Genomic DNA, 13,306 nt, shown 5'->3' with positions numbered 1-13,306 from the left:
AAGGAAGGTTCACAGAAACCATTCAAAAGGAAAGTTAATTCTATAGGACAGTTGTCTTGCAGTCAATTCCACAGCACCCTTCCCCTATTTTGAGCTGAGCTATATTACCTGCATGCACTTGGATTAAGTCCTCAAGTTTCACATGGACAGTTCACTAGGCAAGTCGTTTTGGTACCTTCATAGGATGCTAAAAGGTGCTCTACCAAGCCTTAAAAAAAAACAACATTGTCTAGATGGGTTATAACTTCAGTCAGCATTGTTACAGCCATGTTTTAGAATGGTTTATACAGTGTCTTCCTTCCCTCTGAGAGGAAGCATGTAACACAGCTTGCTTCATTTTAGGAACCTAGACTCCTTTCTCACTTCCACAAGAGATCATTACAGCAAAGTGAAGAACTAAAAATCACACTTAAGCCTCCAACTCCACTGCCAAATAAAGCTCTCAATGTTTGCTCCCTTCCTTCAAAAATCAGTCACAGCACAAAGGACTCAGTGAGACAATGCTGATACATAAGTTTTGGCAAGAGACTGATTTTTGTTTCACCTGGTGCAGTGCTTAAATGTAACAAGAAGTTAAAACACTTAGATTGTTATGTATAAGGGTATATACTCAGTAACTAACGTTCAGTCCACTTGTAGCATTATATCTCTTACAACAGTCCACTGTTTTCACACTTCAAAGTCACCTGGAAGGGGACTGGGGAATCTCGTGTTTTTCCTAATAACTTGCCTATAGAAATAACTTGCTTACAGAGAACTTACAGCAGTATTCAAATGTTACATATAATTATAGGTAAGCTGTTTCATTAATGTGTTAACAAAGATGCTCTTAAAATGGAAAACAGAACTTTCCTACAGTACTTACATGAAACACATACTTCATTTATTTTGTTTTTAGGATGAAAGAAAACCATACAACTACACCCAAAATGACAAAATCCAAACTAACCCCTGAGGAAAGGATTGTCAGGTAGTAACAAAGCCCAGTGGAGCAGCTTTCTAACAATGTAAGCTTAAAAACAGCTTATTAAAGTGAGCTCCTCAGCTGAAGAGTATGCATTTGTGGCTTTCAGGAATAGATCAGTACCCTCCCTTAAGCCATAGTTCCTACTCAAGCAATTGACACAGCGAGAGTCATGCCCTAGATGTCACACACCACTACTAGAGAAGTTCAGAAGAACATTAACAAGTATACTTAAGCTCTATGAATTCCAGTGCAGGAATGAACTCCAAGACTCTGTGGTTCCAGCATATGACACCCTGGGAAGCAGCACCAAGAAAGCAGAGGGAATGAAACTGCTTTCCCCAGCTCAGAAACAAAAAGTGGCATTCCTGTGTCAACTTACTGCTGGTTTTACTTGTAGAGAACTTTGTTCAAGAAAAACCACACCTATTCTGCTTAGCCCCCACCCCTCCACTGATTTGACAGAATTCCTTTTATTTTTCCTAAAAACCCTTCAAAGCTTAAGCCCACTTATTAGTCATGCACATCCTCAGTTCAAATCACAGAAATGCATGCTTGATTTTCCTGATGCAATACAAGTTAAGGAATATATATATTTTTTTACTTTAAGGTCCAATTACAGCAGCCTTCATTGGTTTGTTGTGTTTTCTTTGGGTTCTTTTTTTCTTGCTTTTTACATAACTTCAACACAAAGCACCATCTGTACAGCACTTCACAAAGAAGAGTAAACAAAACTTAAAAAGGACTGAAAATGTTCAAAATAAATATTTTGTGTAAAGTGATGATCAACCTATTTTCCTAGAGTACTTTGAACAGTTTTAAATTATTAAGAGGCAGCTACTAGTGAAATAAATAGTCTCAGTTTTTGACTGGAAGCAGAGGTCTACCTGAATATTACCCCATGTCCTCAGAAGACTCCAAGGAGTCCCAGTCTTTGACCATTATTTCTCATTACAGAAACTACAGCTCTCAGGAGATTCTCACAGAAAAAAAAACATTCATAAGTGACATTATCAAAGAACACAAAAGAATAAATGGACATTGACTCCTACTCCCTAGATGCCATACTTAGTGCCTGCTACCCTGTCTCCTGCAGAAGTTGCTTTTAAATAGACAAAAGGAGTTCTCATGTTTTTGTTAGTCAGAGGACCAGGCAACTTAATATTATTTCCATGAAAGATTGTTATTGTGACAGTAGGCGAGAGATCCAAAAATACATGCCATAATCTAAAACGATAGAGATACAAATTCAGAGCTTAAGTAAAACTGTATTCGCTTCCCACAAAATGGTCTTTATTTGCTATGGAAATCACATCCCTGGAGGCACTTAAAATGCTGCAGTGGACAAAATACCAGAAAAAGATACTGCGAGAAGTTACCATGCATCAGCAGGGGATTATATATGATGATTTAAGACATCTTTCCTCACCCATAATTTCCACATCTGGTTTCTACAGACTGATAGTAAGCCAAACATAAATACTCACCCACACAGATTTCGACTTAACTACTGTATGTTATTTTCTTTCATTGGAGAGCACGAGAGGCATAATCAAAATAGATGCACATTGCTCAACTTCAAAGGACTCAATGCAACCTAGAATCCAAATCGAAATAGTTGAAGCTTACCAGACATCTACAGGCAGGTGCAAGGATTTCAAGAATCTACTGTTTTACCAGTGAGACTGCCACTGATATTGCCTCAAGAAGGTTTGTTGCTTTTTTTGCTTTAATTGACACAGGCAAATAGGGGCCTGGAAGAACCATTCCAACCCTTCACACCCCTGTTCCTCTCCAGCGAGGTCTTCCCCACATTAGTAATCTCTAGCTTCCAAGCAACAAATAAAATGGCTCACCATTCTCTATCAGATTGAGGTTAGCTTGCATTTCATTATTCAAAACCCTGCAGGCACTGCAGCAGTCTCAATTCTGCTCTACTGAAACTCAGAAAACTTAGTACTTCACTGCATCTATTTCCATTCAGACATTGGTCCTCCAAGTCATCAGGTTGCTCTTAAACAGAAAGAAGTATTTCAAAGGCAACTTAGGTCCCTTGCACTTAAGTGAATATTCCATGTTCAAATGGTAATTATCACATTTTCTTTGAGGAAATTAAGCTTATGCATAGAATTACACAAACCTACTTACTTACTTAGCTGGACAGTTTTAACACCTCACTTCTTTCCTCTACACAGGACTTCTAGTCTGAGGTTAAATTCCTTCATGCCTTTTGGAAAATAATAGCTAGCTGTTTTCTTGTCTGAAATGCAAAGTTAAAGGCACCTCTAGGAATATGTATTAAGTTTTCAGGTAACAAAATTGTGTCCCTCAGCTCAACTGTTTCATCCACAGCTGTTTTTAAGTCTTTAATCTTACACAAATGGAAACCACTGACAAATTAACCAACACTTCATATGTAGACTTAGTACCATTCCACTGACCTCAATCAACTCCAGCCCAATCTCTTACAACAAAGCTCATCTGCACGATATTTTCCATAAAACATATGGCAAAACAAGCTTGTCCTGAGTCAAAGACACATTCCATACAGTGCACCCATTTTGTTTCATGAGCAGTGTTGTGTACCACCACACCATCAAACCACAGAGTGCTGCCAAGAACAAGTGAGACACCTATACTCTTACCACGAGTACACAATAGACCTTACAAGAATACAGCAAGAGCTCAGACAAATTAGGGTTTCAAGTGTATTACACATCTTCCCTAAATCATGCTGCATGGATATAGCATACCAGGCAAAGTACAGCTGAACTACACACACCCCAAGAGATCTTTTTGTTCCCATTTTGACAGGAGGCTACAAGAGATGAGTTTGAATTGCTTAAATAAAGCTATTTAAAGCAGCATGCTTGCTATTTTATGAACACAATCTGAATGAACTTAGGTTAAGCCAATGCTTAACCTACTTGAGCTGATACAGGCTTGACTCAGTGGCTACCTGATAGTTGTTACTACAGCACACTATTCATGAATACCACATTTGCTATGTGAACACATGAATTCTACTTACAGCTACTTACGCAGCTTGAGAGCACTGATTAAGGTATGACAACATCAATTCAACAAATCCACTGTAAACATGCCAACAATGCACACTTGAAAGTCTTTTAACAAACAAAAATTAAAGTGAAAGCTTCAGAACTTTGTTTTTTTTTTTAATTTAGAGAGGATCTAATTTATCTACCTGTTCATTTACTGACCATTAGGATGGCCTTAAAGAGCAATGGAAAACAAAACTAATGCCTGGAATTACTCAACAAAAAGTATTCATGCAATTCTGGTGTAGATAAGTATTCAGTACCACACTTCACTCTTGTGCTTATTCACAGTGGCTTCTTTAAAACAGCCCACAAAAAGTTCAACTCTGGTAGGTGGATGCAATAGTTCCACAAGAAATATGAAGAATTATTGAGAAATACACTGCAGAAAAAGTAGTGGTTGCCTCCTGTGGTCTACATTCAGTCACAGCACTGCTGATACAGTATTTATTTTAAAAAAGGACAAAATATCTCCACATCACTCCCCTGAAAGGAAACTTATCCACCCCAACCATTCACCCATCCTATATGCACAGTTTTAGGTTGATACAGAAATCACTATCAACTAGTCCTTCTGTTCAGCCTCGTAATCCTGGTCTTCCAGTGATACTAGCCCTGTTGCTTTGGCTGAAGTTGATACATCTTTGATTCCCATTACTGCCTTCTGTGAGTCCTCCTCGCTTTGTAGGTCCATAAAGCCACTATATCACTATGGTATGAAGCATGGCTGTGAATAACCATAAAGGTTGAATTGTTGCTGTTTTAAGAATCAACATTTATCAAAGAGCTTCACAGATTCAAAACGTTATACTCCAAGAAAAAAAAGAAAAATTATGTCCCATCTATTCTAACAGTCCCTTGTCCCCTCCCTTCTCCAAAACAATATTGCTCCCCATGCAAGGAGCTGCAGAAGGGCACTGAAAATGTATGGCAGCAGTTGAGCTAAAAACAGTGTTCTAGCAGAACATGTTCCCGACAGTTACTAAAAAAAAAAGATACACCACACAATTTCTTAAAACCAAGAATATAAACATCTTTGCACTTGTAGCCTGGATTAATTCACACATATAGGGAGTAGCCTAAGTATCTGAAATCTTTTAATGAAGTTTGCTTCTAAATAACTGCAGACTTGAGAATTTAAAAGCCATCCTTGTTCATGATTGCTAGTACTTATTGCAACAGTTACTTAGAAGTAGCTGCAATTTGAGCCTGAAGATAATACTAGAAAAAATAGCTGTTGCAAGGCAGCAACATTCTATCATAAACACATCACAACTTAAACCTTTGCTATTTCAAAGGCAACCAATGTTAATGAATCAGATGCCACGTAACTGAACTGTTGGAACCACTCCTTAATTTAAAACAGCCTTTTCTATCCAAGTAACTATAAAGACAAACCAAAGACCACTTCAGACTACTTATTACAAAGGTCTTAAGCACAATATCAACTTTTTTTTTCAACTTCACGCCTGAGAGTTGGGAAAAAAGGTGTACAGGAATGCTGAACAACAGAAATACATCAAATTACAGTGTGTTGTTTGATCTGAAACAGAATAAAACATCACTATCACAAGAAAACTTGTTTATACACTCTAAAAAAAAATATGTGCATCATCTTGACTGTTCTTTGTCATATCTCTTTCTGTTATTCCTAAAAGGATCAACTGGTGCACACTACATGGAACTGAACATTTGAAAAGAGCTTAACCGTTTCCTGGGGATGGAAGAACTCCCTCTCAGTAAAGAAAAGTTTCTACTTTTCAGCTGCAGCTACCAATCCAAGTACCATCTTGGATCATTCTGCATGGAAGAAGCTGTGAGCTTCACAAAAGCAAGATTCCCAAGTAGCTCCTCTCTTTGCCTTGCCAGACATCTGGTAATACCAGGGTGATGAGAATCCTGCTGTAGAGGAAAAGGATCAAAAGGAGCCAGTTCCTCATGTAGGCAATTGAGAATACTGAACTGGAACTATTCTACAACCCCACAACTGCTACAGCACAAGACTGAATGAATGCAAAATCAATTAAGAGTCCTTAGGGCCTGAAAACAGCTATCACATTTTGTTATCATTTACTACAGTCTTTTCTGCTTGTTTTTACAGCTGTCTTCATGTTCTAGCAAGCCTGAAATTGCACAAGTTTTTATTTTCCAGCTTTAAATCCAGAAGTTGGCACCAAGACCTGTACAATGCCATTCAGGAGCTAGTCTACTCATATTTTAAATAAAATTAATATTTTAATATATAATATTTTAATTATATTTTTATATTTAATATTTTTTACTTCTACATACAAGAATTACTCACTTCAGTTTTGTTGCCCTCCCCCCTCCCCCCCAAGAGTATTTAAGATATCACATTCTTTTCCAGGAAAGCATAAATAAAAACATAGAAGGTAGCGAAGTGCAAAGGTGTTTGGAAGAAAGTAACAAGGAACACAAAAAGAAACCATTTCTCATGGTAAGATCTGCCTGATTTCTTGGCAGTACCCAGAAAGAAAAAGCACAACCAAGTTCATAGTTTATGAAACTCGTGATAGGTGAACGAACTCAGATCAGTAATCTATGAATCTATTCTGGCTCCCCATTTGCTATCATTTACATTTTGCAAATCAGTATGGACTGAGGCATCATCAACACAGTCCCTTCACCAATTTTTCAAAGCCTACAACAGCACTTGCTTCAGGTTAAAGTAAATAAATCACTTAGTTTTGATAAATACTATTGGAAAGAATTAAAAGGTCAGAAACCTTGGCAATTTTGGCAGGTGTTTCAATGCCAACCTCTCAGATCTCAAAGTGCACTGGGTAAAATGGCTACAGATCCTAAAATCTACTCTTTGTACAGCTGTGACTTCAGTACAGCACTGCCACATTAAGCAATAGGATTTCCCTCGCACTTTCAACTCTGTCATGGCATGAGTAAGCTATTCACAAAATATTCATTGATTCGTTTCTGATGAAATGTTTCAAAATTTTTGCTTTAGAAGATTCAAAGACATCAAAACATTTACAGATTTTTCATAGCGTAACAGAATCCTTAAATTTGGAAGGGACCTTTAAAGGTCACCTAGTCCAACTTCACCTGCAGTGAACACAGACATCCACAGCTAGATCAGGTTGCCCAGGGCCCCATCCAGCCTCACCACGGAAGTCTCCAGGGAGAAGCATCCACCACATCTCTGAACAGTCTGTTCCAGTGCCTCACCACCATCACTGTGAAAGACTTTCCTTATAACTAACCTAAATCTACCTTCTTTTAAGCTCGAAACCATTTCCCCTTGTTGTCTTATCACCATAGACCCTGATAAAGAGTCTGTCCCCTTATTTCCTATAGCTCCCCTTTAGATACTGAAAGGCCACTATCAGGTCACCTTGGAGCACTCTGTTCTCCAGCCTGAAGAGTCCCAGCTCCCAGCCTGTCCCTGCAGAGATGTTTCATCCCTCAGATCATTTCTGTGGTTCTCCTCTGGATGTGCTCCAACAGGTCCACGTATCTCCTGTACTGAGGACTCAGCATCTGGATGCAATATTAGCTTATAACATTATGCACAGCAGCAACTTTTGGTTTTTTTTAAAGCTTAGAGAGAAGTGTTTTGGACCACAATGTAAAGTATATGCATCAGCCAGGACTTAGGGTATGAGGAGAACACAGGCTATGAAGAAATATTACACTTTTAACAATGTAATAGGTTAATAAGACACCAGACATACCATAGATTGAAAATTTGATTCAGATCTTACCTCAAGTATTTTCAGCTCTTGCCTAGTTTTAAAACAAATGTTTTCCTTAAAGTTCAGCTCATTTAAAGATAATACACTTCACAACTAGCTATGTATTAAAGGAAAAAAGTAATGGAAAAATTATATTGAGATAGTAAAAAAATTACCAGACCACGTCACTGTAGAATGAAACTTCATAAACTACTCAAGCTTAATACGAAGACAACTTATAAAATAAGGCTTAAGGGAAAAAGTGATCAAGAATGTCTGAATATTAGTCTCATGTACTCTTTAATTCAGTAGCAAACCTAAATAGTTAAAAAAGCCCTCCTATAGAATGAGCTCTTTCAAGTGTTTTCCAGATGATGCAGTACCATATGGATTATTTCAGAAGTATAACATATGGACTAACAAAAGGATGTCCAGAACTTGAAGGGTGCAAGCAGCTAATCCAGACTAGAGAAGAGCAACTTCTAAATTTTAATCAGTTTAAATAAAGAAATCTGTGTTAGACCATGCAATTGAAAAGCAAATCCACTAGTATTTGAGGAGTAGAACAGCCACCCAATCTCAGCAGTGTTTAACATGGCTAATTGGGTCTTAAAGAAAACCTGAGTAGAAGTAAATTGTCTTACATAGGTAGAAGGACCAATGCTGTCATAGTGACTTGCAGCTAAGTGTAGTTCAATGCTTCACTATTATCTTTCCCCATCACATGTTTAAGAACCTGACTGAGATGTGGAAGCCCATATAGCTCAGGCAGGAAATGACAAGTGAAAACAGCTACGAATTAGCCTGACTTATCAAGAAATAACCTTCCTGCAATAGTTGCCTCCACACACACAGACTGAGGAAAGTAAAATCTCACCCGTGTCATTTTAAAAAAGTCTAAGGACGGCCTGTTCCATCGCACATCCTCCTCCCGCCTGCGCTTTAGCCGGCTCTTCTTCTCGTTCAGAACACAGGGCTGGGAGCGGCACCTCAACAAGCCCTGACGTCGGCTGAGCTCAGGTGTGGAGGTGGGAGTGCTGTTGGCTGAAGGCAAAAGATTCCCGCTCTCGGTGATGTGCTCCTGGGAGAGGGAGAGACGGCGCCTTGGGTTAAAGTCACAGGGCCCTCCGGAATTCCAGCGGGTACTGGAGCTCGTGCTTCCCTCGCTGCTGTCCACAAACCCGCTGCTGGCAGAGGAAGGTCTCGGTACGGGTGATGTGTTGAAGCTGGTGACGGTGAAGACGTTATTAAGGGACAGTATGTTTTGTGGCAGGCTGATGCTTGTGCTTCTCTGCAAGGTCGCACTTCCGTGACTGTTGCAGCGTTGCAAGGTCGCGCTGCCACCGCTGTTGCAGCGTCTCTTTGACACAGGAGTCCAAACCTTTGAGTTGCCAGGTTTCCAGGGTGAGCGGCAGCGAGCCAGCTCGTCCGGCTCCGAGAGGGACCTGCAGTGGCGTTTTGTGGGTGGTGCCAAGGGCTGACCCGAGTTTTCGTTGAGGTTTAACTCACTGATCCATCCCGACACCATGGATGTGCTGGAGGGTTCCTGCTGCCACTGCAGAGCACCATTGCTGGCAGGGCCGGTGCTGAAGGGGCACACTGAGAAAGGGTAGGCAGAATTCCTGGCATCGGTCTGGATCGGACAACCCCCATTTAAAGCTTTCCAAGGACTGTCTTCTAGAAAGAAAAGAAAGATACAGATGAGAAATGGGAAGGAAAAGGGCACTCTAATGTAAAGCCGTTACTCAACCAGGCTTACAAGAGAGCCACAAACACCAAGCTCTTTGTCAACATTTCATAACATAATTACAAGGTAGATAGCTCCAAAACCATGAAGATCAAGTATTTCAGGGACCAGTCCAGGCATACACATGTGAGTACCTAGTTAAATCTCTTTGCTATGCACCGAAGGATTAAAGCTTCATTTCTTCTCTGTGAACAACAGTAACAGCTTCGTTATCTGCTTTTCTAGTGCACACCATACAGCAGAAACTAAAACCTGCAGCAGTGAACCAAAAGTACAACAAAAGTGGATTAGCAGACCCTGTGAAGCCCTACCAAGAATTTCTACGTTATTTTTATTTTAAAGAACAGGATAATCTGTTCATAGATTGCTGTCCCTCATTTGGCTGTCATACCACCCCATTAAGAACACCTTACTATAGAAAAGTTTCAAAGAGACGGGTGTTCACATCCCATGCTGTGAACAGCTTTAAATTAGAAACAGTATAAAGTTATTTCACACCGCACAGTGTTTCCTCCTTTTGCTCATATTCAAAGTGTCAGGAAAAAAAATGTCCTAATTCAATGCATAAAAATGTTAGGATACCTTAAGAACCTCCTCTAAGTTCTACTGTGAATACAGACATAACACACAGTGCACAACTTCTCATCTGAAGTGGCAATGCTGGGTTAAAAGAAGTCTGCCAGCGAAGCCTCTCACTCTTTTGTAAAGCATTTCTTTGAGAACATTCTGCACATTTTACAGCTGTTCCTCCACATTATACAATGAAGTGTAAGAAGAACTACAGCAGACTTTGGATTTGCAAATTGAAAAGCAGTAAAACTGTTGGCCAGTTAGCAGTGCTTCATGCTTGGTTAGAAAATTTGCTAATTTAAACCAATTAGCCAAGAAAGCTTCACTTACTCTGGACTTAAAGAATTATTTAAAAAAAATAAAAATCAAGGGTTTATTTCCCCCAGGCCTCTTTTAATGGTCTAGAATATAGCCTAAATTTAAGTCACTTTTCTTGCTGTTGGTTGTCCAAAAAGTTTCTTAGCAGCAACAGATAAAAGATTCACTGAGTAGCTTTAAAAAATTACAAATCCAAATACTTGTACATGTTCCATACCCAAAGTATGTCCTGTTTATTTGGATCTTATTTAAAGAACACCCTATTGTCTCAAAATCATTTAACTGTGCAGACAGCTGGCCTATTCAAACAACATGTTTTATTAGAATTCCTCTGTCCTTCCTCCTCCATTCTTTCAGATGGGTACAACCACATACTGTGCTTTGCCTTAAGCACGTAAGCTCTTCAAGGCAGGAACCATCCATAATTCAATGCAAGTAAAATAGCCAGCACAATGGGATCCAGATACTGTTTGAAACTCCGTGCATCTATTGTAGGAGAAATTTTTAGCTTGGGCTTGCTTGATTTAAAAAAAAAAAAAAGAAAAATCTTTAGGAAGTCTGCTCCTAGAATGGAAGATGATTTAAAGTCTGCTGTGGAAAAAAAAGCCTGAAGTTGCACCTGTGCTTTAATCATTTACACGCTATCAAAAATATTATTGAGATAAATATTTCCCTATGGAACCCCATACAAACCAAGCACCACGTTTTAAAGGAAACCAAGCAAGTAAGAATTGCCCATGCTTAAAGACAACAGAACACACAGTTTCAAATCCATCTCTTAAAAAAGCAGTACCAAGTTTACATATCAGTAAGGATGGTTTTGATTTTTGCTGGTAAAGTTCACACTTAACAGGACTGTTAAGACTGCTGATGAGGAGGGGGAGTTAATGCACTCAAAGCACTGGACGGCAGCTTATGGTTTGCATCAACACTGAATATTCTATGTGGCAAAGCCTGCACAGAGGTGTGTAAAAAGGTGAATTTTCCTCTAGTGGATGTCCAGCATTGCTGGACTTCTGTACATCACAGCAGATAAGGGAAAAAAGTATCACCAGGGCTTTTACTATGCAAAGCATATCACACATACAAAACTAACAACCAGCTATTCCCAGTATTGTTCAGAGACCAGCTTAAACCAGCAGGCTCTCCAATAGCAAGCTCCATCCCCCTCACCTTATTTACAAAAGAAAGGCTGCTTGCTATACCAATTACCTTAGTAAAACACAGCTAAGGCTTCTGAAGAACTTACCGTTGATTTCGAAAGAGAACAAGCTGCCACTTTTGTTCAACTTCTCAGATGAGTACTGAAATCAATCAGAAAAACAGTTTTAACTGTGTGAAAGAGTCAGCACACACCCCAAGGAAAACACATGCAGTTTTCAGTTTCTCTCTATGTGCCCCTAACAACCTCCTTATAAGGAATGAGTTTTGCTGGCTATCTTGAAAAAATTCCTGAACAACGTATCTTCCTAAATTAAAACTGATGTTTAACTATTAGCAATATTTTCTGACAGCCTGTTAAGTACCAAGCCGTTGCAACATTAACCCACGTGAGTAAACTGCAGAATTAAAAGTGATCATTCACTCTTCACAAAAAACCTTCGATTCAATTGTCATTTCAGTGGTGAGAAATTTACAACCTGACAACGAGGTTGCCACTTTCAATCTTAAGGCTGAATAGCAAAATACTTCACCTTACACAAAGGGAGGAATAGCTATAGATAAATTAAACATACAAGTCTTAAAGATCACCGATAGGAACTTTATATCCAAAGCAAGCTTTAATAATACTTTAGATGTTCTTAAATATCCACATAGCAAAATGTTTTCTTATTTCTTCAGGTATAAGAGCAATTTAAAAAGTGTATCCTGTCCAAAACTCAGTTTTTTAATTCATGCAGTTTATTGGTGATAGCATTGTTTCAGACTAATGAACTAACTCATACTTAAAGTTTATATGTAAAGAAGGCCTTCAGAATTTAAGTTTTGTCAGCAGCACCTGCACAGTAATACAGGCTTATTTGTCTGTAGGGTAGTTTCCATTTTCTCAGTGTATTTCACCTAGGAAGAAATATCACTACAAAAGCATTGTTGGATTCCAGGTTTCTCAAGCACATAGGATGCTGGCTGGACAGCAAACTGCAAAAAAAAGCACTTGCAAATAAAATGGCTTATTGCCCAGGAGACCCCAAGGACCATTCTTTATTCCTCTACATCAACAACTCAGGCTGGAGAGGAAGATAACCTTAAAAGAGCAACATTTTCCATAAAAACTCTCTTTTAGGTCCAGACAAGGAGACAGCATTGTACAGACTTTTCCAGGCAATTTTTCAAACAAACATCCAAGGCCTACAAAGCTTTTGTTTCTCACTTTATGGCAACGCAACTGAACATCACCGATGCACTTAAATCCTTGAATTCCTCAAATGAGATACAAATCCTAAGTGATGGTAATATTCCCCTTGGTGACTTTGTTTTGGAGGTAGGGAATGGACAGACTGCAATCAGATTCTTAACCTTATTTCATATCAAGATCTGCATACGCAAGAATGCATTTGCACAACATTATTCCTTGCACCTACAGATGCATTTATAGCTTCCTACTTAATGAAAGTAATCTAAAAAGTTTGAAACACCATCCAATTTGCAACTGATGAGTCCTTCTCAGAAGACTTAAGTCAAACTTGAGAGGAAGAGCTACCACTTCCACTAGCTTGCCTTTCATATTTGCAATTGTCAGTTATGTTGCACACACTAATAAAGCTAGTATCAATAATTTATTGAACAACTACTAAGATAAATAACAGAACACAAGAACACACTAAGATAACTGTAATGGCTGTGTTTCATCCATCTCTGAAGGACAAAATCTTTAGAGACTTCAATGTAAGTCTACCCAGAGTCCTTCTCCAGTTCTCCTCAAATCAAAGATGGCCTC

At 38.9% G+C, this 13,306-nt stretch overlaps 1 protein-coding gene across 2 annotated transcripts in view; it reads right to left on the bottom strand.

The window, feature by feature from the left end:
- The window catches only part of FAM53A (family with sequence similarity 53 member A), a 64,607-nt gene that overhangs the window by 27,347 nt on the left and 23,954 nt on the right, over positions 1-13,306 (bottom strand). For both annotated transcript variants that reach the window (XM_065735906.1, XM_065735905.1), the window contains 2 exons: positions 11,618-11,672; positions 8,611-9,410 (listed from right to left, as the gene is read on the bottom strand). In XM_065735906.1, coding sequence (XP_065591978.1) covers positions 8,611-9,410; positions 11,618-11,672 — 855 coding nt within the window. The remainder of the gene's footprint in view (positions 1-8,610; positions 9,411-11,617; positions 11,673-13,306) is intronic.

Source organism: Cyrtonyx montezumae, unplaced genomic scaffold (genome assembly GCF_038088225.1).
Source record: "Cyrtonyx montezumae isolate F1298 unplaced genomic scaffold, pur_monq_1.0 scaffold_2, whole genome shotgun sequence".
Lineage (NCBI taxonomy): Eukaryota > Metazoa > Chordata > Aves > Galliformes > Odontophoridae > Cyrtonyx > Cyrtonyx montezumae.
The sequence above is the reverse complement of the archived record's forward strand: the minus strand, read 5'-3'. Positions and strand labels throughout refer to the sequence as shown.